Source organism: Pongo abelii, chromosome 10 (assembly GCF_028885655.2).
Source record: "Pongo abelii isolate AG06213 chromosome 10, NHGRI_mPonAbe1-v2.0_pri, whole genome shotgun sequence".
In the NCBI taxonomy this organism is placed as follows: domain Eukaryota; kingdom Metazoa; phylum Chordata; class Mammalia; order Primates; family Hominidae; genus Pongo; species Pongo abelii.
In genome coordinates this window covers 48,537,499-48,561,021 of record NC_071995.2, presented here as the reverse complement: position 1 = coordinate 48,561,021, position 23,523 = coordinate 48,537,499, and the positions used below count along the sequence as shown (strand labels likewise).

The 23,523-nt window shown below is 45.2% G+C and overlaps 1 protein-coding gene across 5 annotated transcripts in view; it reads right to left on the bottom strand.

The window, feature by feature from the left end:
- ATF1 (activating transcription factor 1) overlaps positions 1 to 17,066 on the bottom strand; it is a 57,543-nt gene extending 40,477 nt beyond the window's left edge. Inside the window, exons 1-4 of one of the 5 annotated variants that reach the window (XM_054527211.1) lie at positions 16,926 to 17,015; positions 14,142 to 14,218; positions 10,716 to 10,842; positions 707 to 805 (exon numbers count right to left, since the gene is read on the bottom strand). In XM_054527211.1, the coding sequence (XP_054383186.1) occupies positions 707 to 805; positions 10,716 to 10,775 (159 nt within the window). In that variant the 5' untranslated portion in view covers positions 10,776 to 10,842; positions 14,142 to 14,218; positions 16,926 to 17,015. Of the gene's footprint in view, positions 1 to 706; positions 806 to 5,114; positions 5,191 to 10,715; positions 10,843 to 14,141; positions 14,219 to 16,925 lie in introns of all 5 variants that reach the window. The other 4 variants (XM_024257331.2, XM_054527212.1, XM_024257329.2 and 1 more) reach the window with 4 other exon arrangements.
- Positions 17,067 to 23,523: the final 6,457 nt, after the last annotated feature.

The following is a 23,523-nucleotide window of genomic DNA, read 5'->3' as shown; positions in this document are numbered from 1 at the left end:
GATATGGAGTTGCCCAGGCTGGAGTGCAGTGGCATGGTCTGTGCTCACTGCAACCTCCAGCTCCCAGGCTCAAGCGATTCTCCTGCCTCAGCCTCCCGAGTAGCTTGGATTACAGGCAACCGCCACTGCACCTGGCTAATTTTTGTATTTTTATTAGAAACAGGGTTTCACCATGTTGGTCAGGCTAGTCTTGAACTCCTGACCTCGTGATCCGCCCGCCCTGACCTCCTAAAGTGCTAGGATTATAGGCGTGAGCCACCGCGCCTGGCCTTTGCTTTTGTTTTTTTTTTTTTTAACATTAATGCCAGGTGTGGTGGCTCACACCTGTAATCCCAGCATTTTGGGAGGCCAAGGTGGGTGGATTACCTGAGGTCAGGAGTTCGAGACCAGCCTGGCCAACATGGTAGAACCCCATCTCTACTAAAAATACAAAAAAAAGCCAGGCGTGGTGGCAGATGCCTGTAGTCTCAGCTACTTGGGAGGCTGCGGTAGGAGAATTGCTTGAACCCAGGAGGTGGAGGTTGCAGTGAGCCAAGATCATGCCACTGCACTCCAGCCTGGGCAACTAGAGCAAAAATCTGCCTCAAAAAAAACCCCAAAAAACAAAAACCAAAATAAAACACATTAATAATCAGTCTGAAACAAGATTAATCTGCATATAAAATATTCCTAACAAGCTCAGTATTTTGGCCAGTCCCTCCCTTACCTGTTGAGCAATATGAGAAATGTGAGCTCCCTGAACTGCTGAACCAGGTTGAGGTGCTGTCTCTGACGTGGTACTCTTGTGGGAATCTTCCATAATCAACTATAAGGGGGAAAAAAGTCAGTTAAAATTAAATATGATACAGAATGTTTAAAGTATACTATAGAGTCATATAAAAATTGATCATTTGGTTGCCTCAATGGAAAAGAACTGGTAGCAATGGTATAGAGACAGAAAGGGGACTGTGCATATTCTTTAAATTTTTTGAATTTTGGCCCACAAAAACATGTTTAAGTTTAATAAAAGGCACATATGAACATAAATTATGATGACTAAATTTGCAAATGTTATCCCATTGAAGAATGATGACAGTCTTCCTGTCTATGGACACAAACATATCTGTCTCTAGTCTAGGGAAGTTTCTAAGTGCACATATAGTTTTTTATATAGAGAATTTACTGAGTAAAAGTTGAACAAATAAATAAAACTATACCTAAGGAGGTTCTAAATAGGTTCTAGAAAACTTAGATAATCAACTTCAGGATATGTAGGCTAGTTAAGAATGAGAATAAATGAGCTATGAGAGATCAAATACGGCAACTAGGGAGAGAACCACTAACAAAGAAGCTGGTAAAAGATTTAGACAGAATTTAATGTTTTTAAAGGTTACCTGGAAAGGCCAAAAAAAAAAAAGAGGGCTAGCCAGAAAGCATATGAAAAGATGCTCAATATCACTATTAAGGAAATGCACTGAAAACTACAATGAAGTATCACCTCATACATACCCATTAGAACGGGTAATATCAAGACACAGAAAATACCAAGTGTTGGCAAGGATGTGGAGAAACTGGAACCCTTGTACACTACTGTGCTGGTGGGAATGTAAAGTGGCGCAGCTATTATGGAAAACGCTATGGCAGTTCCTCAAACAAAAATAGAGCAATTTCACTTGGTGGTGTATATATCCAGAAGAATTGAAAGCAGGGTCTCAAAGAGAAGAATATTTGTACACCTATGTTCATGGCAGCATTATTATTCACAATAGCCAAAAGGTGGAAGCAACCCAAATATTCATCAGTGGATGAATGGATAAATAAAATAGTGACTGTACGTACAATGGAATATTGTTCAGCCTTAGGAAGAAACTCCTGTCACATGCTACAGCATGGATAAACCTTGAGCATATTGTGCTAAGTCAAATAACCCGGTCATAAAAATACAAAAACTTTATGATTCCACTAATTTGACATATCTAGAGTAGCAAAACTCCACAGAAACAAGAAATAGAATGGTGGCTATCAGGGACTAAGGGAAGGAGCAAATGGAGAGTTGCTGTTTAAGGGACATGAAAAAGTTCTGGGCTGGTCATGGTGGCTCAAGGCCGCAATCCTAGCACTTTGGAAGGCCAATATGGGCAGACTGCCTGAGCTGAAGAGTTCAAGACCAGCCCTGGGCAACACGGTTTCTACTAAAATACAAAAAAAAATTAGCCAGGGGTGGTGGCAAGCGCCTGTAATCCCAGCTACTTGGGAGGCTAAGGCACGAGAATTGCTTGAACCCAGGAGGCGGAGGTTGCAGTGAGTGGATCGTGCCACTGCACTCCAGCCTGAGTGACAGAGGGAGACTGTCTCAAAGAAAAAAAGTTCTGGACATTGGTTGTACACACTGTGAATGTACTTAACACTATAGAACTGTACGTTTAAAAATGGTTAATATGGCCAGGCGCGGTGGCTGACGCCTGTAATCTCAACATTTTGGGAGGCCGAGGTGGGCGGATCATGAGGTCAAGAGATCGAGACCATCCTGGTCAACATAGTGAAACCTTGTCTCTACTAAAAATAAAAAATTAGCTGGGCGTGGTGGCAGGTGCCTGCAGTCCCAGCTACTCAGGAGGCTGAGGCAGGAGAATCATTTGAACCCAGGAAGTGGAGGTTGCAGTGAGCTGAGATCGCACCACTGCACTCCAGCCTAGTGACAGAGCGAGACTCCGTCTCAAAAAAAAAAAAAAAAAAAAAAAAGGTTAATATGGCCAGGTGTGGTAGCTCACGCCCATAATCCCAACACACTGGGAGGCTGAGGCACAAGAATCACGTGAGCCCAGGAGTTTGAGACCAGACCTGGCAACATAGTGAGAGCCCGTCTCTACAAAAAATAAAAAATTAGCTGGGCGTGGTAGTATGCCCCTGTAGTCTCAGCTACTCAGGAGGCTGAGGCGAGAGGATTGCTTCAGCCCAGGAGTCAAGGCTGCAGTGAACTGAGATCACACTACCGCACTCCAGCCTTGTCTCAAAAAAAAAAAAAAGTGAATTCCACGGTACATGTATTTCTCCACAATTAGAGAGAGAGAGGGCAGCTAGGTAGCTGCCCCTTGGCTTCACTGAATTAATAACTGTGGAGTTTAAGCCTACATATTTTCTTCTTCCTTTTTTCTAAGTCAGAAAACATTTTTTTTTTTCTGAGACAGGGTTTCTCACACTGTTGCCCAGGCTGGTGTTGAATGCCTAGGCTCAAGTAATTACTGTCCGCCTCAGCCTCCCAAAGTGCTAGAATTACAGGTTGTAAGTCACCATGCCCAGCCCAAATTCATTTTTAACAACTGAATTGAAGCTATTGTTTTTAGTCAACGGAAAAACGCATGAAATCGCTTCAGACAGAAAGTAGTTTAAATTTTTTTTCCCTCAAATACACCACTAGTCTTTTTCTTCTTACATGGAAAATATACAATAGAAAGAAAAAAGGATGACAGATATTAATCACAATATTGTCTAATTTCTTTTAGTCTTCTATTTCCACAACTTCTTAAAGTCATAACCATACTACATGTACTACTTTGTATCCTCACATTTTGTATCCTGTTTTCATTTATCATACATATTTTCTAGGTTTTAAATAGAAACATATTTAAAGGCTACATAGGCTGGGCAGTGTGGCTCATGCCTGTAATCCCAGCATTTTGGGAGGCTGAGGTGGGCAGATCATCTGAGGTCAGGAGTTTGAGATCAGTCTGGCCATCACGGTGAAACCCCATCTCTACTAAAGTTACAAAAAATTAGCTGGGTATGGTGTCGCATGCCTGTAATCCCAGCTACTCAGCAGGAGAATCGCTTGAACCTGGGAGGCGGAGGTTGCAGTAAGCTGGGATTGCCCACTGCCCTCCAGCCTGGGCAACAGAGCCAGACTCCATCTCAAAAATAAATAAATAAAGGCTTCATAATACAGCATCCAGAGAATGTGCATAAACTGTATTTTTTACCAAAACAATACTGTCATGAACATCTTTGGTGCACAAACCTTTTTCTGTAATTAAGATTTTTTTCTGTGAGTTCCAAAAAAGAGAATTACTTAATGTAAGGGAATTACATAGGAAATATTTAAAGTTTTCTGAATGAATTGTAGTTTATCAAAAGCACGTAAGAAAGCAATAGAAATTTTTTAAAAATAATTAATTTGATAGGTAAAAAATATACATTGTGTCATATTTCTTTAATTCTCCATTAGTTGTATGAGTTATCTGGTCATATCATTTGTCCATCCATTTACCAGAGTCTCAAGTGTTTTCCTTCTTTTTTTTTTTTTTAAGACAGGGTGTTGCTCTGTGACCCTGGCTGGAGTGCCGTGGTGTGATCACAGCTCACTGCAGTCTCAATCTACTGGGCTCAAGTGATCCTCACACCTCAGCCTCCCAAGCAGCTGGGACCACAGGCACGCACCACCATATCTGGCTGATTAAAAAAAAATTTTTTTTTTCCTTTTTTGAGACAGAGTCTTGCTCTGTCACCCAGGCTGGAGTGCAGTGGCACGATCTGGGCTCACTGCAAGCTCCGCCTCCTGGGTTCACACCACTCTCCCTCCTGCCTCAGCCTCCTGAGTAGCTGGGACTACAGGCGCCCGCCACCATGCCCAGCTAATTTTTTGTATTTTTAGTAAAGACGGGGTTTCACTGTGTTAGCCAGGATGGTCTCGATCTCCTGACCTCGTGATCTGCCCGCCTAAGCCTCCCAAAGTGCTGGGATTACAGGCATGAGCCACCATACCCAGCCTAATTTTTAAAATTTTTTGTGGAGACGAGGTTTTGGCCTTGAACTCCTGAGCTCAAACGATCCACCCATCTTGGCCTCCTAAAGTGTTGCGATTACAGGCATCAGCCATACTGGCCAATTCAGTGCTTTTTAATCTACACTAATACAAGGTAATCCCACAGACTAATATACAAACAGAAAAGACAAAATCATGTACCTTCTGCAAATATCTCTACTAAAAACACCTTTTAAATACTCCACTTAAGAAGACATAAATTAGAATACAGAGCAAAGAAGAAAAAAGATATAATCCTAAAGCACTGAAACTATAAAAGAGTTTTTATAATCTTGTTAATTACTAAAAATGATACTTTTGTTTTGCTCTGACTCACTGATTTTTTCCCTCCATAACAGTATCCTTAAGAATTCCTACTTCTCCATCCTGGACAATGTAGCAAGACCTCGTCTCTACAAAAAAAAAAAAAAATTCTAATTAGCAAGGTGTAGTGGCGCATGCCTGTGGTCCCAGATACTGCAGGAGGTGGGGGTGCTGGAGAGGGGGGTGCCCACTGATACTGGAGGATCACTTGAACCCAGGAGGTTGCGGTTGCAGTGGGCCATGATCATGCCACTAACATTCCAGCCTAGGTGACAGCAAGACCCTGTTTCAGAAAAGTAAGATACAGTCCTACTTCTAATAGAAACTAATATGATCAACAAAAAAACACACATATCAACAGTAAAAGCCACTATAATCAGCAAGTAACATTTTGGACAATAATTATAACCACCTTTCCTACAAAAAAGATAACTAACAGGGTGCATAATTGTAATTCCAGCTACTTAGGAGGCTGAGGCAGGTGGACTGCTTGAGTCCCCCAGGAGTTCAAAACCAGCCTGGGGAACACAGAGAGAGCCCATCATCTCAATTAAAAAAAAAAAAAAAAAGATAACATATTTTCCATTATTGTATACATGAAGAATCAACATATCAAATAAAGCTCTTGGCCGGGCACGGTGGCTCAGGCTTGTAATCCCAGCACTTTGGGAGGCCGAGGCAGGCAGATCACGAGGTCAGGAGACCGAGACCATCCTGTGAATGGTGAAACCCCGTCTCTACTAAAAATACAAAAAATTAGCTGAGCGTGGTGGCGGGCGCCTGTAGTCCCAGCTACTCGGGAGGCTGAGGAGGAAGAATGGTGTGAACCTGGCAGGCGGAGCTTGCAGTGAGCCGAGATCACGCCACTGCACTCCAGCCTGGGTGACAGAGCGAGACTCCGTCTCAAAAAAAACAAAACAAAACAAAACAAAAAAACAAAAAAAGGTCTTTTTTCCAAAATAAAAATTTTATAGTTTTCATCTCATGAACAGTACATACTGTTTTACTGATGTTATCACAATGTAACCTTTATTTGTTCACTTTTTTTAAAGCTTTTATTTCTAAAATTGAGGTTAAGATTAACAATGTGTTAAAAACTTGTTCAATACAGAATAAATTTTATATGTACGAATGCATTTTCTGTAAAAATAAAGTAAGCCCCCAGTTAGCATTATATAAGCTTAACAGGAGATAACCCAAAATCAGGCAGAAATAAGGGAGTAGTGAAACACCGCTTCAAAAGCACCATCAATGGGAATAGAAGGAACTGAGAAATGGTAGGCTGCGATCTTGCTGACATAAGAGAATGTTAGGGAAGGCAGGGCCATTTTAAGAAAACCTGCAGCCGGGCACGGTGGCTCACACCTGTAATCCCAACACTTTGGGAGGCCGAGGTGGGTGGAACACCTGAGGTCAGGAGTTCAAGACCAGCCTGGCCAACATGGAGAAACGCTATCTCTACTAAAAATAAAAAAGAAATTAGCCAGGCATGGTGGCACATGCCTGTAATTCCAGCTACTCGGGAGGCTGAGGCAGAAGAATTGCTTGAACCCAGGAAGCGGAGATTGCAGTGAGCTGAGATAGTGCCAATGCACTCCAGCCTGGGCAACAAGAGTGAAACTCCGTCTCCAAAAAAAAAAAAAAGAAAAGAAAATTTGCAAAGAAAGAAACATTATATGCTAGGCAATAAACTAAGAGCTTTTTAAGCTCAACATTACTGATCATTAGAGAAATGTAAATCAAAACCGCAATGAGATACCATCTCACGTCAGTCAAATGGCGATTACTGGCCTGGCGCATTGGCTCACACCTGTAATCCCAGCACTTTGGGAGACCGAGGCGGGCAGATCACTTGAGGTCAGGAGCTTGAGACCAGCCTGGCCAACGTGGCAAAACCCCATTTCTACTAAAAATACAAAAATTAGCCGGGCGTGGTGGCGGGCACCTGTAGTCCCAGCTACTTGGAAGGCTGAGGCAGGAGAATTGCTTGAACCCAGGAGGCGAAGAGGATGCAGTGAACAGAAATTGCACCACTGCACTCCAACGTGGGCAAGAGAGCAAGACTCAGTCTCAAGATGAAAAAAAATAACCAGCATCATGGGTGACTGTGGTCCCAGCTACTCGGGAGGCTGCCCAGGAGGCGGAGGTTGTGGTGAGCCAAGATTGTGCCACTGCACTCCAACGTGGGCAACAGAGCAAGAGTCAGTCTCAAGAAAAACAGAAAAATAGCCAGCATCGTGGGCGACTGTGGTCCCAGCTACTTGGGAGGCTGCCCAGGAGGCGGAGGTTGTAGTGAGCCAAGATTGTGCCGCTGCACTCTAACCTGGGCAATAGAATGAGACTTTGTCTCAAAAAAAAAAAAAGAATGGCAATTAAAAAGTCAACAGATGTTGGCGAGGTTTGGAGAATAAGGAATGCTTTTACATTGTTGGTGGGAGTGTAAATTAGTTCAACCATTGTGGAAGATAGTGCAGCAATTTCTCAAAGACCTAGAGGTAGAAATACCATTTGACCCAGCAGTACTATTACTGGTATATACCCAAAGCAATATAAATCATTCTATTATAAAGATACATGCACACATATGTTCACTGCAGCACTATTCACAATAGCAAAGACATGGAATCAACCCATATGCCCATCAATGATAGACTGGACAAAGAACATGTACATATACATCATGGAATACTATGCAGCCATAAAAAGGAAAGATAATGTCCTCTGCAGGGTCATGGATGGAGCTGGAAGCTGTTATCCTCAGCAAACTAACAAAGGAACAGAACATCAAACACCGCATGTTCTCACTTATAAGTAGGAGCTGAATGACGAGAACACGGGGACACATGGTGGGAGAACCTGTGGAGGAGGATGCGGGGCGGGGAAGGGAGAGCATCAGGAAGAATAGCTAATGGATGCTGCGCTTAATACCTAGGTGATGGGTTGTTCTGTGCAGCAAACCACCATGGCACATGTTTACCTATGTAATAAACCTGCACATCCTGTGCATGTACCCTGGAACTTAAAAGTTGAAGGAAAAAAAAAGGCTAGGCGCACTCCAGCCTGGGTAACAAAGTGAGACACCCATCTCTTAAAAGAGAGAGAAATATATTTACACAGTTACCTCACCCCAGCTTTAGAAATGGGGCAACTTGGCCGGGCACAGTGGGTCACACCTGTAATCCCAGAACTTTGGGAGGCCAAGGTGGGTGGATCACTTGAGGTCAGGAGTTTGAGACCAACCTGACCAACATGGTGAAACTCGGTCTCTACTAAAACTACAAAATTAGCCAGGGGTGGTGGCACATGCCTATAATCCCAGCTACTTGGGAGGCTGAGGAAGGAGAATCGCTTAAACTCAGGAGGCGTAGGTTGCGATGAGCCGAGATCATGCCATTGCACTCCAGCCTGGGCAACAAGAGTGAAACTCCAACTCAAAAAAGAAAAAAATAAAAAAAAAAGGAATGGAGCAATTCAGGCACAATAAAACTTGCAAAAATATAGCCAAGTGCGGTGGCTCATTCCTGTAATCCCAGCACTTTGGGAGACACTTTGTACCCTTAAGTGATAGGATCACTTGAGCCCAGGAGTTTGAGACCAATCTGAGCAACACAGTGAGACGCTATTGTTACACGATGGGGTCCCGATCCAGACCCCAACAGAGGGTTCTTGGATCTCGCACAAGAAATAATTCAGGTCAAGTCCACAGTGTGAAGTAAAAGCAAGTTTATTAAGAAAGTAAAGGAATAAAAGAATGGCTACTCCATAGACACAGCAGCCCCGAGGGCTGCTGGTTGTCCATTTTTATGGTTATTTGTTGATGATATGCTAAACAAGGGGTGGATTTTTCATGCCTCCCCTTTTTAAACCATACAGGGTAACTTCCTGACTTTGCCATGGCATTTGTGAACTGTCATGGAACTGCTGCGAGTATAGCAGTGACGACGACCAGAGGTCACTCTCGTGGCCATTTTGGTTTTGGTGGGTTTTGGCCGGCTCCTTTACTCCAACTGTTTTATCATCAAGGTCTTTATGACCTGTCTTTTGTGCTGACCTCCTATCTCATCCCGTGACTTAGAATGCCTTAACCATCTGGGAACGCAGGCCAGTAGGTTTTAGCCTAATTTTACCCAGCCTGTTTAAGATGGAGTTGCTCTGGTTCACACACCTCTGACATTTCCCCCCTCTAAGAGAAACCTTAATCCTAAGGGTTGCAGAGGGACGAAGATCCATCTTCTATAACTTCTTCAGGCTAAATAGGGGCAATGATATTCCTGCCTGCCTATGAGGGTCTCTTGCATTCAGGGTAAAAAGGAGCTCAGTCAGAAAGCATCAGTATGGTAAGGTTCATTCATAACTCAAGTTTCAATAAAAGGTGGTATCTGGAAAATTAGTAAGAAAACATTCAGTAAACTTGTCCTGTATTCCTACGCAAAAAGTATAACAGCAATATATTCCACAAGAGTAAAGCAAAATAGGCTGGGTACAGTGGCTCACACCTGTAATCCAGCACTTTGGGAGGCCGAGGTGGGTGGATTCGAGGTCAGGAATTCGAGGCCAGCCTGGCCAACATGGTGAAACCCTATCTCTACTAAAAATACAAAAGTTAGCTGGGCGTTGTGACGTGTGCCTGTAATTCCAGCTACTTGGGAGGCTGAGGCCAGAGAATTGCTTGAACCCAGGAGGCGGAGGCCGCAGTGAGCCAAGATGGTGCCACTGCAGTCCAGCCCGGGCGACAGAACAAGACTCTGTCTCAAAAAGAAAGAAAGAAAAAAGAGTAAAGCAAAATAAGTAAAGTTATTCCAAGTAAACTAAATTAGAAGACTTTTCATGAACTGGGCAACCGTTGGAACTAAGCTGATATCAGGTTGTTAGCTGATTGTAATGTGCTCAGAACTAGAATACTGATCCAGATTTTTAAATTACCCATCCCTCTTGTTTATTCTGAGCAACAATTAGAGATTACTGGTTGGTTTACAAGAATACACAGTGTTAGCCTAAATTGCAGAAACAAACTTAAAAACAATTAATGAGACCAGAATTTAATAACAAGTGTACCATAGTTTTTTGAAACATAGTATTTCTCTCTCCAGTTTCCCATTTTTACTAAAGACAAATTATGGTAAGACTGACTTGCTTTATTATACTTGGCCTGATTGTTTGTATAAAGTGCAGCAAGAATAATAATTTTTCACATAGGCTTTTTAATTGGCTTTGATGGAACTCTGTTTCATAAGGAATCTCAGATAAGACTTTTAAAAGCCAAGCCCTGACATGGGTTTGTACCCTTAAATACCTATAAGTTGGGTAAATTTCTCTCCTTTTGAGGTCCCAAGATAACTTGGGGCTCCTGGACAGGTGAGAAAGTGACATTCTTTACTTACCATAGGTCAGAAACCCTGTACAGGCACTGTGTAGGCAAAGTATGAGGCCAGTTCCCCAAAGGGCTTTTATTGGCTCTACAAGTCAAGTTTGATTCCTTAAAGAAAAGCACACCATTCCAGTCAAAGCCTTGGTAAAATAACCACTTTCTCCAATTGTATTCTGTTACAAAAGAAAACAGATTCCTATTGCACTTATGCAAATAACTACATTGCCATAAGTTAAGAATACTCACAACTAGTTTCCAATTCTGGAGAAATCTGATATAGAGAAACAAATATGTTCCAAATTTCATTCACAGCAGTATACTTTACTCAATTGCTACAAACTGTAAATAGCTCAAATGAAAAGTTTCCTTGACTCTGAAAAACAAAACAAAGGATCAGCAACATTTTAATAAAAGTTAAAAAGATTACTTCAGTTTTCTATTGGTTCAGTTGACTCAATTAACTCATGTTTCATTTGATATTCATGAACATTCTAGCTTTTCATGAGAGTTCTGAAAGTTGTTTCCTCTATTCTAATGTTACAATTTCCAAAGTTATTAGAAACCTGCATTTAAGAACACCTGCTAGAGTTCTATAGCTGATTATAAATCAGCTTCTAAACAGGATTAAAACAAGACAACAATTGTCTGTGGATGATAAAAAGTTTTAGGAGAGCCACTATTAAAGCCAGAAATGATAAGGAAATTTGGTTATTTCTGTGGCACACAATATTTTGCATAACAATTATAATTATTAATAACATACACTAAATCATATTAGAATTATAGGAGTTTCCCTTAACTTTGGAACATATACCAATAATACAGTTATGTAAATATAATCCAAAGAAAGCAAAACACCATTTGACATTTGATAATGCTTCCTGTATGAATTTTTTTTTTTTTTTTTAGATGGAGTCTCGCTCTGTCACCCAGGCTGGATGGAGTGCAGTGGTGCAATCTCAGATCACTGCAACCTCCCCCTCCCAGGTTCAAGCACTTCTCCCGCCTCAGCCTCTTGAGTAGCTGTGACTACAGGTGTGCGCCACCATGCCCGGCTAACTTTTGTATTTTTTGATAGAGATGGGGTTTCACCATGTTGGCCAGACTGGTCTCAAACTCCTAACCTCAGGTGATCCATCCGCCTCGACCTCCCAAAGTGCTGGGATTACATGTTTGTGCCACTGTGCCCTGCCAACTTAGAACAATTATTTAACTTTTTAGCCAAAAAAACCCCCACATTTCCATGCCTTCTTATAATCTTTTACCAAAAGTACATTCTATTTTCCTTACTACACACCTTACATGTAAAACTGTCTCTTCAATAGTCTCAGTTACATGTTCCAATTTTAACTTTTAGCGACTTTACTTTTGGTGAAAACCCTGGTTAGTAAGCAATTTTAATTATGTACTAGGTGTGGAGCCTAGCGTAGGACACACCAGGCAGAAGTGCAGATAAGAGCTGACTCTCCAGCACAGCTTAGGGGCGTGGCTAACTCCACATGTCCCCAGGCCTTATCTAGAATCTAATGGCTTTAAGGTAGGGTAAACTGAACAATTTTTAAAAGTCAAAGAAACAGTTTATGACCTTAAATCATTTAACAAACTTAACATCTGACCTGCATAATTAAGACTAAGATTTTTATCAATTTTAAAGATGTGTTTATTTCCTAAAGATTACTAAAGTTACATGAACTAAAAGGCATTAGTTTTTATTTTGCTTTCAAAATATTTGATTTAAATGTTTATTTTTGTTTAAGCCAATTAATCAGAGCTCTTTTATATAAATATTACACACAACACCTATATAGCTACACAGAAAGACAGAAGATGATGATAATAGTGGTTGTAAGATTTTTCATTTGCCAGTTTTTAAGTTTCTTAATTGGATTACTGGCTTTGGGGTGGAACCCTTGGAAGAACAGGGCCAGGTAAGGGGTCTCTGGTGCCTCTTGTTTTTCCCAAGGAGTCCAGGCTGTTAGAGCTTGAATATCCGCTTTTAATTAAGCTGATTTTAACCATAGCACTTTTTAATAAAGTCCTTTTAGAAATTTTTATGCCAAATGGCTGGTATTTCTGGCTTTTGAATGTTATCAAAGGTAACCTCCCAGGTGCTTAGAAAAAGGAAAATATAAGACAGTTCACAGAGGAGAAGAGAATAGACAAAGTCATGCAGATATTAAACCAGCAACGACTTACTTCCTAGGTGGGGAATTGAACCTGGACTGTTGCCATGAAAGTGCAAAAGCTGGCCGGGTGTGGTGGCTCATGCCTGTAATCCCATCACTTTAGGAGGCTGAGGCAGGTGGATCACCTGAGGTCAGGGGTTCGAGACCAGTCTGCCCAATATGATGAAACCGCATCTCTACTAAAAATACAAAAATTAGCTAGGTGTGGTGGCACACACCTGTAATCCCAGCTACTTGGGAGGCTGAGACAGGCAAATCACTTGAACTCGGGAGGTGGAGGTTGCAGTGAGCTGAGATCGCACCACTGCACTACAGCCCGGGCAACAGAGCAAGACTCCACCTCAAAAAAAAAAAAAAAAAAAAAAAGTGCAAAGGCTTAGCTACTGAGCTACAGCACAGGGCAGTCTCTGTTCACTTTCCCAGAAGGAGTCTAGAGTAGTTAATTTTGAGCTTATAAGGGCTTTTAACTATTTAATATGATTTTTAGAGCTAACTATGACATGAACCCTGAAATTCCTGTTCCCTGAAGGTGGGGACCAAAAGAAAATACCACCACATGGTTAAAAGATCAAGCTCCCAAGGACATAAAACAAGGTGGAGACTTCATCCAATCTTTTATTTGTTACAGGGACCTGCAGCCAAGTATGTTACTGACCAGCTTGCTGGGTCGTCTTGAAAAGCGAGCTTACGGGTGTTCTTTTTTTTTTTTTTTTTTCCGAGATGGGGATGGAGTCTCGCTCTGTTGCCAGGCTGGAGCACAGTGGCACGATCTCTGCTTACTGCAACCTCCACCTCCTGGGTTCAAGTGATTCTCCTGCCTCAGCCTCCCAAATAGCTGGGACTACAGGCGCATGCCACCACACCCAGCTAATTTTTGTATTTTTAGTAGAGATGGGGTTTCACCATGTTGGCCAGGATAGTCTCGATCTCCTGACCTCGTGATCCATTTACAGGTGTTCTAAGCCTGTGTTTTATCCTAAAGTACCCCTTGACACAGAAAAATGAATTCAAAGCACAAAATACACCAGCTTAAGACTAGCCTTAGAATTTTTTTTCACATTAATCAAAACTTTACAGAGGAGATAAACACTGATTTATTTATTTATTTATTTTGAGACAGAGTCTGGCTCTGTCACCCAGGCTGGAGTACAATTGCGTGATCTCGGCTCAGTGCAACCTCTGCCTCCTGGGTTCAAGCAATTCTCCTGCCTCAGCCTCCCAAATAGCTAGGACTACAGGCACACGTGCCTCCACACCCGGCTGATTTTTTGTATTTTTAGTAGAGACAGGGTTTCACCATGTTGGCCATGGCTGGTCTCAAACTCCTGAAATCAGGGGATCCACCAGCCTCAGCCTCCCAAAGTGCTGGGATTACAGGCCTGAGCCACCATGCCAGGCTGATTTTTTTTTTTTTTTTTTAACGATTCACTTAACCATTTGTACAGTGAGAGAGAAGCCAGAAATCTGACTGGTAATACATTCTTACCCTTTTGCCAGCATCCCAGGCTTCTGAGTTCCCTTTCCCTTAGTGGTCCTAGTGTTCAAGCTTGTGGCATCATTGCCCTGGGAGCCAAGCCATATCATAAAGGAAAATTATATTTTTTTCATTCTGGCCAGAGCAAAATACGTGTGATAAAACAAAGACATTAGCCACTCCACTTAGCACCCAATATCAAACTAGCAAGGCTTAAATTTGCCCCCAGATGGGCCTGTCATCTTTAATTCAACCTCCGACTTGGAGTTTCTACATGTGGCCTCTAGGCAAGATGGTTGCCCTGAGTAATAGAAAAAATAAGAAACTCAAAGTGGAGAAGAAAAGTATTGCCTGTGGCAGGGTGGGGAAGCTGAAGAGCTTAGGGAGGCCAGAGAAAAGACCCACTCTTTGCAGCCGACAATGAAAACTTCAGGCGGCCGCTTGTCCATAGCAAAGGGACCTTTTCCAGCAGTCCCATCAGCTCTCAAGATTCCCCTTTTAGGGAGGAAAAAGCTCCCCATGTCCCGCGATCCTGTTCACGCCTAACCCTGTCACCCATAGCCATCAGCAAAGAGCGCAAGGCAGATTAATCCAAAGAGAACAGCAGTTAAAATCCCATAGTGCCAAACCTGTTCTTAGCTGAGAGGGACTTACCTGAGAGGGACTCTAACTCCCTAAATCTTAGAAGGGCCTCCAACCCAAGGTCGGTCAAGCTTAAGCGTCCTTGCGTTTTATTAAGAGGGGCCTCTAACCCACTGTCTTAGGAGAGACTCCTAAACATAAATACTGGGTTTCCGCAGTATACTCGCTTCTGTGGCCACCACAAATACATTACAGGACCCCAACACTTACCCAAAAGTAGCTGTCTAACCCACTGTCTTAGGAGAGACTCCTAAATACTGGGTTTCCGCAGTATAGTCGCTTCTGTGGCCACCACAAATACGTTACAGGACCCCAACACTTACCCAAAGGTAGCTGTTGGGTCAGGGTTTCTGCACTATAGTCCCTTTGTGGTCGCCAGAAATATGTTACAGGACAGGCGTCCCGATCCAGACCCCAACTGAGGGTTCTTGGATCTCAGGCAAGAAATAATTCAGGGCAAGTCCACAGTGCGATGTAAAAGCAACATTATGAAGAAAGTAAAGGAATAAAAAGAATGGCTACTCCATAGACAGAGCAGCCCCGAGGGCTGCTGGTTACCCATTTTTACTGTTATTTCTCAATGATATGCTAAACAAGGGGTGGATTATTCACACCTCCCCTTTTTAGACCATATAGGGTAACTTCCTGACATTGCCATGGGATTTGTAAATGGCGCTGATGGGAGTGTAGCAGTGAGGATGACCAGAGGTCACTCTTGTGGCCATTTCAGTTTTGGCCAGCTTCTTTACTACAACCTGTTTTATCAGCAAGGTCTTTATGACCTGTATTTTGTGCTGACTTGTCTCATCCTGTGACTTAGAATGCCTTAACTGTCTGGGAATGCAGCCCAGTAGGTTTCAGCCTCATTTTACCCAGCTCCTGTTTAAGATGGAGTTGTTCTAGTTCACACGCCTCTGACAGCATCTCTATTAAAAAAAAAAACAAAAAAAAAACTGGCAAAGATAGCACACCCTATATTTAAAGTCAGAAAGGACTGCCACCTGCTGGTGATCAGGTAGGAATGGACAGATAGCTCACAGACCAAACCTAACCCTAAAAAATAACGGCAAGTATTAAAGAGCTAACACATTCGACTTTAGGGCAACAGTATTGATTCTAATTAAGACATGGAGATAACTGCATATGATAAACTCCAAAGAAAAAAGAGCATTTTAGAAGAATGCATTTCTGTTAACAAAAACCTCAGATTAAAATGCATTCTGAGACATAAATGCCTACGAACTCATCACAGGTGAGGCCAGTTTGACAAAGATGCCTGCCAGATCCACGCCGAGCCTCTGAAGCCTAAAGGTTCTCAAAGACTACCACTTTGCCCAATCAATGCTCTTCAAAACACTAACGCCACAACCAGACATTATTTCACATTACAATCATTTCAAAGCGATTCAGCCGCCAGCTGCACGGCGTCGATGAAAGTGAGAAATGCCGGGCTTCGTTTTATGACATACAAGATCAAAGAGAAAGTCACCCTCGGCTGGGTCGCCCATCCAGAAGGGAACAGACGCCCCTGTGTCATTCCTAGCCAGGGGGAAAGCCGCCTACTGTCCCCACTCTGTCCCCGCTGCCAGGCGCAACTCTCCAGGACTGTCTGGGGTGTGCGCGATGCCCGTGCGTCGGTTGGCCGCTAGACTGCAAGCTCCAGGAGGGTAAGGGGCGCGCCTCTTCCCTCAGGGTCGCCAGCGCCGACGCGCTTCGAGGACCCTGTCGCGGGGTTAACCAGACCCGGGCTCCACTCGGCGGACACTGCGCCGAGGCCATAGCCGCGCTGCCCTCCGCCCGGCTCCGGGCCCAACCTCGAGACCTCCCACGGAGAGCTCGCGCCTGCGACTGCAAAGGGCGACTTCTGAGGCGAAAGCCACCCCGCGGGAGGCGGTTTCGGGCTTTACTTTTATTTGGGGGCGAGGGAAAGGAGGAGACGCACGACTGGAAGGGCCCAGCGCAGCACTGCACCGAGGCGCGGGGGCCGGAAGCACGGGCGGCCCCTCCCCCTTCCGCTGCGCCCCTCCCCCACCGCCACCGCCGCGCGCGACCCCCACCCGGCGCGCGACCCGCTCTGCGTCCCCGCCGGCGCCACGTTCCCGCGTCCTTCCCCGCCCGGGCCACGGGGCACGTCCCTCCCCGCCCCCCACTTACCTGTGGCTGCCGCCTCGCCGCTCTCCGGGGCGGGAACTTCCACTCCCCCCTCCCAGGTAGATCCGAATTCACTACCCACTTCCCCACCCCCTCACGCAGCGGGGGACGAGCCTCCTTCTCGGGGGTCAGGCGGGGCGGGGAGAATCAATGTCACTTAACAGCCAACTGTCCTAAGCTACCGTTTCCTCGGCAGTCAGGGCCGCTACTGGCGGCATGATCTACACCAGGCTGGGGGCGGGGGCGGGGGCGGGGGAGGGGAGGGGGGCAAAACTGAGCACTAGTGTGCGTTTGGGGTAGGCTACGGCGCTGCCTCCGCGCGGGCCGCCGTCCTGCGTCACCGCGCTGCCCACGTGACGCCCCGCCATCTTGTACGCGGTCCTGACTTGTGGCTAGGGGTTTCTCTAAACGCGTTCCTCAGGCTGCAGCCAGAGAGGGACGCTGCCCGCGGTTCCGTTTCTCCTTAGGAGCTGTACCCCGCCCCGCCCTACGTCCGCTTCCGGAGGCCATGAGCCCCTGGGTGCTCGCGGGAGGCCGTTTTCATCGATGAGTGGCGGCGGTGTCAACTCACCTCCTGCCAATTGACCTCGACCGACGCCGGCCCTGTCCTCTTGGAAGGAGAAATGAAGCGTGAAGGCTTCGACTTCCTCAGCTTTTTTTTTTTTTTTTTTTTTGAGATGGAGTCTTTTTTTTTTTTCCCGGAGATCGAGACGGGGGTCTCGCTCTGTGGCCCAGGCCGTAGTGCAGTGGTTCGATCTCGACTCACTGCAGCCTCCAACCCCGGGATTCAAGCGATTCTCCAACCTCAGCCTATGGGGCAGCTGGGACCACAGGCGCGCGCCACCACGCACGGCTTGAAGAGATGAAGACTCTATGTTGCTCAGGCTGGTCTTGAACTCCTGGGCTCAAGTGATCCGCCGCCTCGGCCTCTCAAAGTTCTGGGATTACAGGCGTGAGCCACCGCGCCCGGCCTTACTCAGATTTTTCTTAATCCCATAAAGTAACATCGAGTTGTGTCCTTTAACCCGTGTGGAAGGATTTTCTACAGAAACGGATTTACAATGAGACGTAACAAGGTGGCTGGGCGCGGTGGCTCATGCCTGTAATCCCAGCACTTTGGGAGGCCCAGGAGGGCGGATCACCTGAGATCGGGAGTTCGAAACCAGCCTGACCAACATGGAGAAACCCCGTCTCTACCAAAAAATACAAAAGTAGCCGGGTGTGGTGGCGCATGCCTGTAATCCAAGCTACTTGGGAGGCTGGGGCAGGAGACTCGCTTGAACCCGGGAGGCGGAGGTTGAGGTGAGCCGAGATCGCACTGTTGCACTCCAGCCTGGGCAACAAGAGCAAAACTCCGTCTCAAAAAAAAAAAAAGAAAAAAGAAACGTAACAGAGTGTTAATAAAATGTTATGCCGTCGTTTTAATGCATTACAAAAACTTTTCAGAATATTTTTGTGTCTACCTCTCTGGAAGGGAGTTATGCCTTATTCTTAATTTTTAAAATTTCCTTGTAAAATGCTGTTTTATGGTTTTAATGATAGTAAACGACAAAAGATAAACTTTTTTAGTATGCTCTTGACAAAAAGTTCCGAAAGTTTTCTGAAATTTTACTAGTTTGAGATCCCCAATTTAGGAAACTGATTTAGTGGAGCTTTGCCTATTTTTGGCCCTTTGGGTCGGAGAATGTGATATAAAGCCGAAGATTTACTCTGCCAGACACTCAAGAGGTCACTAATGTTTTAGCTGTTGACATTCAGCAAAAATTGTTGATTACCTATTAAATGCTAGACCAGGGGACAACTGTTAGTAAGTCAGTGTTTCAGCATTACTGAAAGAAAAGTGGCCTATAAAGGTAAGGGAGAGGAAGAGTTTCTCAGATATCAGCCTTGGTTGATTAACAAAGTCCGGCCTCAATCATTCTGGAATCCAGAATATTGATGGCTGGAAGGCTGGTTGTACAAGTTTATTGTTCTTTGGTGTTTGGTTTTTTCTTCCGCAGACCACAGAATGCTTAACAAAAGTTGATCAGTAAAAAGTGGGGGAGGGGCTAGGCGCGGTGGCTCACGCCTGTAATCCCAGCACTTTGGGAGGTGGGGGAGGGCAGATCACCTGAGGTCAGGAGTTCGAGACCACCCTGGCCAGCATGGTGAAACCCCGTCTCTACTAAAAATACAAAAATTAGCCGGTGTGGTGGCACACACCTGTAATCCCAGCCTCTCAGGAGGCTGAAGCATGAGAATCGCTTGAACCTGGGAGGCAGATGTTGCAGTGAGCCGAGATCACGCCGCTGCACTCCAGCCTGAGCCACAGAGGGAGACTGTCTCCAAAGAAAAAAAATAAAAACCTTGAAATTTTATTGAAAAATGAAACCTTCAAAATGTGCATTGACTACTTCTTTAGCTCCTCTTCCTTAGTGCCTTAGGTCTAAATAAAATGTTATGCTTGACCAGTCCTGGTGGCATGCGCCTGTAATCCCATCTACTGGGGAGGCTGAGGCAGGAAGATCACTTGAGCTCAGGAGTTTGCGGATACAGTGAGCTGTGATCATGCCACTGCACTCAAGCCTACGTGACAGATGAGACACTGTCTCTAATTTTTTTTTTTTTTTTTTGAGTTGGAGTCTGTCTCCGTCGCCCAGGCTGGAGTGCACTGGTGCAATCTTGGCTCATTGCAACCTCCACCTCCCGGGTTTCAGTGATTCTCCTGCCTCAGCCTCCAAGTAGCTGAGATTACAGGTGTGTGCCATCACAGCTGGCTAATTTTTGTAGTTTTTTAAGTAGGGACGGAGTTTCACCATGTTAGCTGGTCTTGGTCTCGAACTGCTGACCTCAAGTGATACGCCTGCTTGGCCTCCCAAAGTGCTGGGATTACAAGCATGAGCCATGGCACCTAGCCTCTAAAATAAATTTTTTTAAAATTGTTTAAAAAACACAACTCAGGCCGGGCGCGGTGGCTTACGCATGTAATCCCAACACTTCGGAGGGTGTGGTGGGTGGATCACCTGAGGTCAGGAGTTCGAGACCAGCCTGGCAAATATGACGAAACTCCGTCTCTATTGAAAATACAAAAGTTAGCCAGACATGGTGGCATAAGCCTACAGTCCCAGCTACTCGGGAGGCTGAGACAGGAGAATCGCTTGAACCCAGGAGGCGGAGTTTGTGGTGAGCCGAGATCACGCCACTGCACTCCAGGCTGGGCAACAGAGTGAGACTCCGTCTCAAAAAAACCCAAAAAACTATGACTCAGTTGACAGAGGAAAAGAAGAAAAAAAGTTATGCTTGTTCAACACTGCCCCTCAAAAATACTTCTGCCTTTCTTGTCTCTTTCTCATTGAAGTGTCATAAGCTGTGCCTACCAGTCTTCTGAACTGTGATAACTAGATGAAGAAAAAAAAGAGGTCTTGGTTCTGATGCATGCAGTTTACCTGAATAGTAAGTTTCATAAACCAGATGGACAGATCTTTACTTTTAGAAGCAAGGAAAGTGAAACAAAGAAACTTAGAGCCATGGCCAGGCGGGGTGGCTCACATCTTCTGTAATCCCAGCACTTTGGGAGGCCAAGGTGGGCGGATCACTTGAGATCAGGAATTCAAGACCAGTATGGCAAAACCCTGTCTCTACCAAAAATACAAAAAATCAGCTGAGCGTGGTGGAGCACACCTGTAGTCCCAGCTACTTGGGAGGCTGAGGCAGGAGAATCACTTGAACCCAGGAGGGGAAGGTTGCAGTAAGTCAGGATCGTGTCACTGCACTCTAGACTGGGTGACAGAGCAAGACTCCAGCTCAAAAGAAGAAAAAGAAACTTAGAGCCGAAAGTAATTTTTTTTTTTTTTGAGACAGAGTCTCGCTCTGTCGCCCAGGCTGGAGTGCAGTGGGGGGATCTCAGCTCACTGCAACCTCTGCTTCCCGGGTTCAAGTGATTCTCCTGCCTCAGCCTCCTGAGTAGCTGGGATTACAGGTGCCTACCACTACGTCTGGCTAATTTTTGTATTTTTAGTAGAGATGGGGTTTCACCATGTTAGGCTGGACTCGAACTCCTGACCTAAGGTGATACGCCCGCCTCGGCCTCCCAAAGTTCTGGGATTACAGGCGTGAGCCACCGCGTCTGGCTAAAAGTAATTGTTTTTTTAAAATAAACTGGGCAAGCCTGTGGTAGCACCACTTTGGCTCTTCTGGCACACTTCTTTGTTGTTAGAAAAGAGAGATGTGGCCAGGCTCATTGGCTCACGCCAGTAATCCCAGCACTTTGGGAGGCCGAGGCGGGCGGATACCTGAGGTCAGGAGTTTGAGACTAGTCTGGACAACAGGGTGAAACCCTGTCTCTACTGAAAATACAAAAATTAGCCAGGCGTGGTAGTGTGCACCTGTAATCCCAGCTACTCAGGAGGCTGAGGCAGGAGAATCGCTTGAACCCGGGAGGCAGAGGTTGCAGTGAGCTGAGATTGTGCCACTGCACTCCAGCCTGGGTGACAGTGCAAGACTCTGTCTCAAAAAAAGAAAAAAATTTAACCAGGTGTGGTGGCATGCACCTGTAATCCCAGCTACTGGGGAGGTTGAGGCAAGAGAATCACTTGAACTCAGGAGGCGGAGGGTGCAGTGAGCTGAGATCACTCCATGGCACTCCAGCTTGGGCAACAGAAGGAGACTCCATCCCATTAAAAAAAAAAATTTTTAAAAGAGGTTATAATGAAATGGATTTAATAACACTGCCTATCCCATAGGGTTTTGTAGACTGAATTACTTTGATACATGTAAAGTTAGAGCTGTGCCTAGTATATAGTAAGCACTAAATAAATGTTGGTTATTTTTTAGACGGTCTTGCTGTGTCGCCCAGGCTGGAGTGCAGTGGCGCACAATCTCAGCTTACTGCAGCCTTGACCTCCTAGGCTCAAGCCATCCTCCCACCTTAGCCTCCCAAGTACCTGGGACTACAGATGTGCAGCACCACGCCCAGCTAATTTTTTTTTTTTTTTTTTTTTTTGAGACGGAGTCTCTCTCTGTCGTCCAGGCTGGAGTGCAGTGGCGCAATCTCGGCTCACTGCAACCTCTGCCTCCCGGGTTCACACCATTCTCCTGCCTCAGCCTCCGGAGTACCTGGGACTACAGGCGCCCGCCACCACGCCCGGCTAATTCTTTTTTGTATTTTTAGTAGAGACGGGGTTTCACCATGTTAGCCAGGATGGTCTCGATCTCCTGACCTCGTGATCCGCCTGCCTCGGCCTCCCAAAGTGCTGAGATTACAGGCATGAGCCACCACACCCGGCCAATTTTAAAAGTTTTCTGTAGAGATAGGGTCCCTCTATGTTGCCCAGGCTGGTCTCGAGCTCCTGAGCTCAAGTTATCCACCTTAGCCTCCCAAAGTGCTGAGATTGAAGGCGTGAGCCACAGAGCCTGGCCAGAACCTTCTTGATGTTGGTCAGAGCAGCCTGCAGGTTTCACACACCTTTGTAAGCCCCCAGGTAGTGATGGTGACTGAAGCTATGAGGGCAGAAGAGTCAAACCCTTACCCAGAAAAAGTAAATCTGTTCACATGAGAACAAATCACTGGCCCTTCTACGATGAAAGAAGCCCGATGTTGTCAACTTGCTATGAAGTGGCCTAGTAGTTTTCTGAAGAAACAGTGCAACATTGGGAGCTCACTGTTGGTCTGTCAGTGTTTAGTTGAGGTTTCAGAGATAGTAGTTGTTAAATCAGTTTTAGGAGTCCATGCGTAGCCTCCACCTCTGCCACTGTGGCCACTCCATTCATATGCTCATTGTACCAGTTCCAAGAAGTCAATAGGTGGCTGACATCAACCAGCAAAGTCCAGCCCAGGCTGGAGTGCAGTGCTGCGATCTCGGCTCACTGCAACCTCCGACTCCCTGGTTCGAGCAATTCTGCCTCAGCCTCCTGAGTAGGTGGGATTACAGGTATGTGCCACAACGCCCAGCTGATTTTTGTATTTTTAGTAGAGATGGGGTTTCACCATGTTGACCAGGATGGTCTCGATCTCCTGACCTCGTGATCTGCCTGCCTTGGCCTCCCAAAGTGCAGGGATTACAGGCGTGAGCCACCACGCCCAGCTCTGATTTTTATATTCTTAGTAGAGATGGGGTTTCACCATGTTGGCCAGGCTGGTCTTGAACTCCTGGCCTCACACAATACACCCACCTTGGCTTCCCAGAGTGCTGGGATTACAGGTATGAACCACTGTGCCCAGCCTTTTTTTTTTTTTTTAATAACACTGTTACAGAAGAATGTCAGTTTACTCCAGGGCACTTCAGTATTCCTGAGGAATAAACACAGTATCTCTTTTCCTCCCACTGGGATGTTGTCAGATGAAGTCACTGCTCCTGCTGTTTGACATATTTTCCATGTAGAAGATACAGACCTGGAAATCATGCTGACAGTTGGAGTAAGCCATTTCTAATCCCATGCCAGAACCGAAGGCTAATGGCCACACTCGTCTTTTAAAGAAGGTAAGTAGGCCGGGCACGGTGGCTCACGCCTGTAATCCCAGCACTTTGGGAGGCCAAGTGGGCGGATCACCTGAGGTCGGGAGTTCGAGACCAGCCTGACCAACATGGAGAAACCCCATCTCTACTAAAAATACAAAATTAGC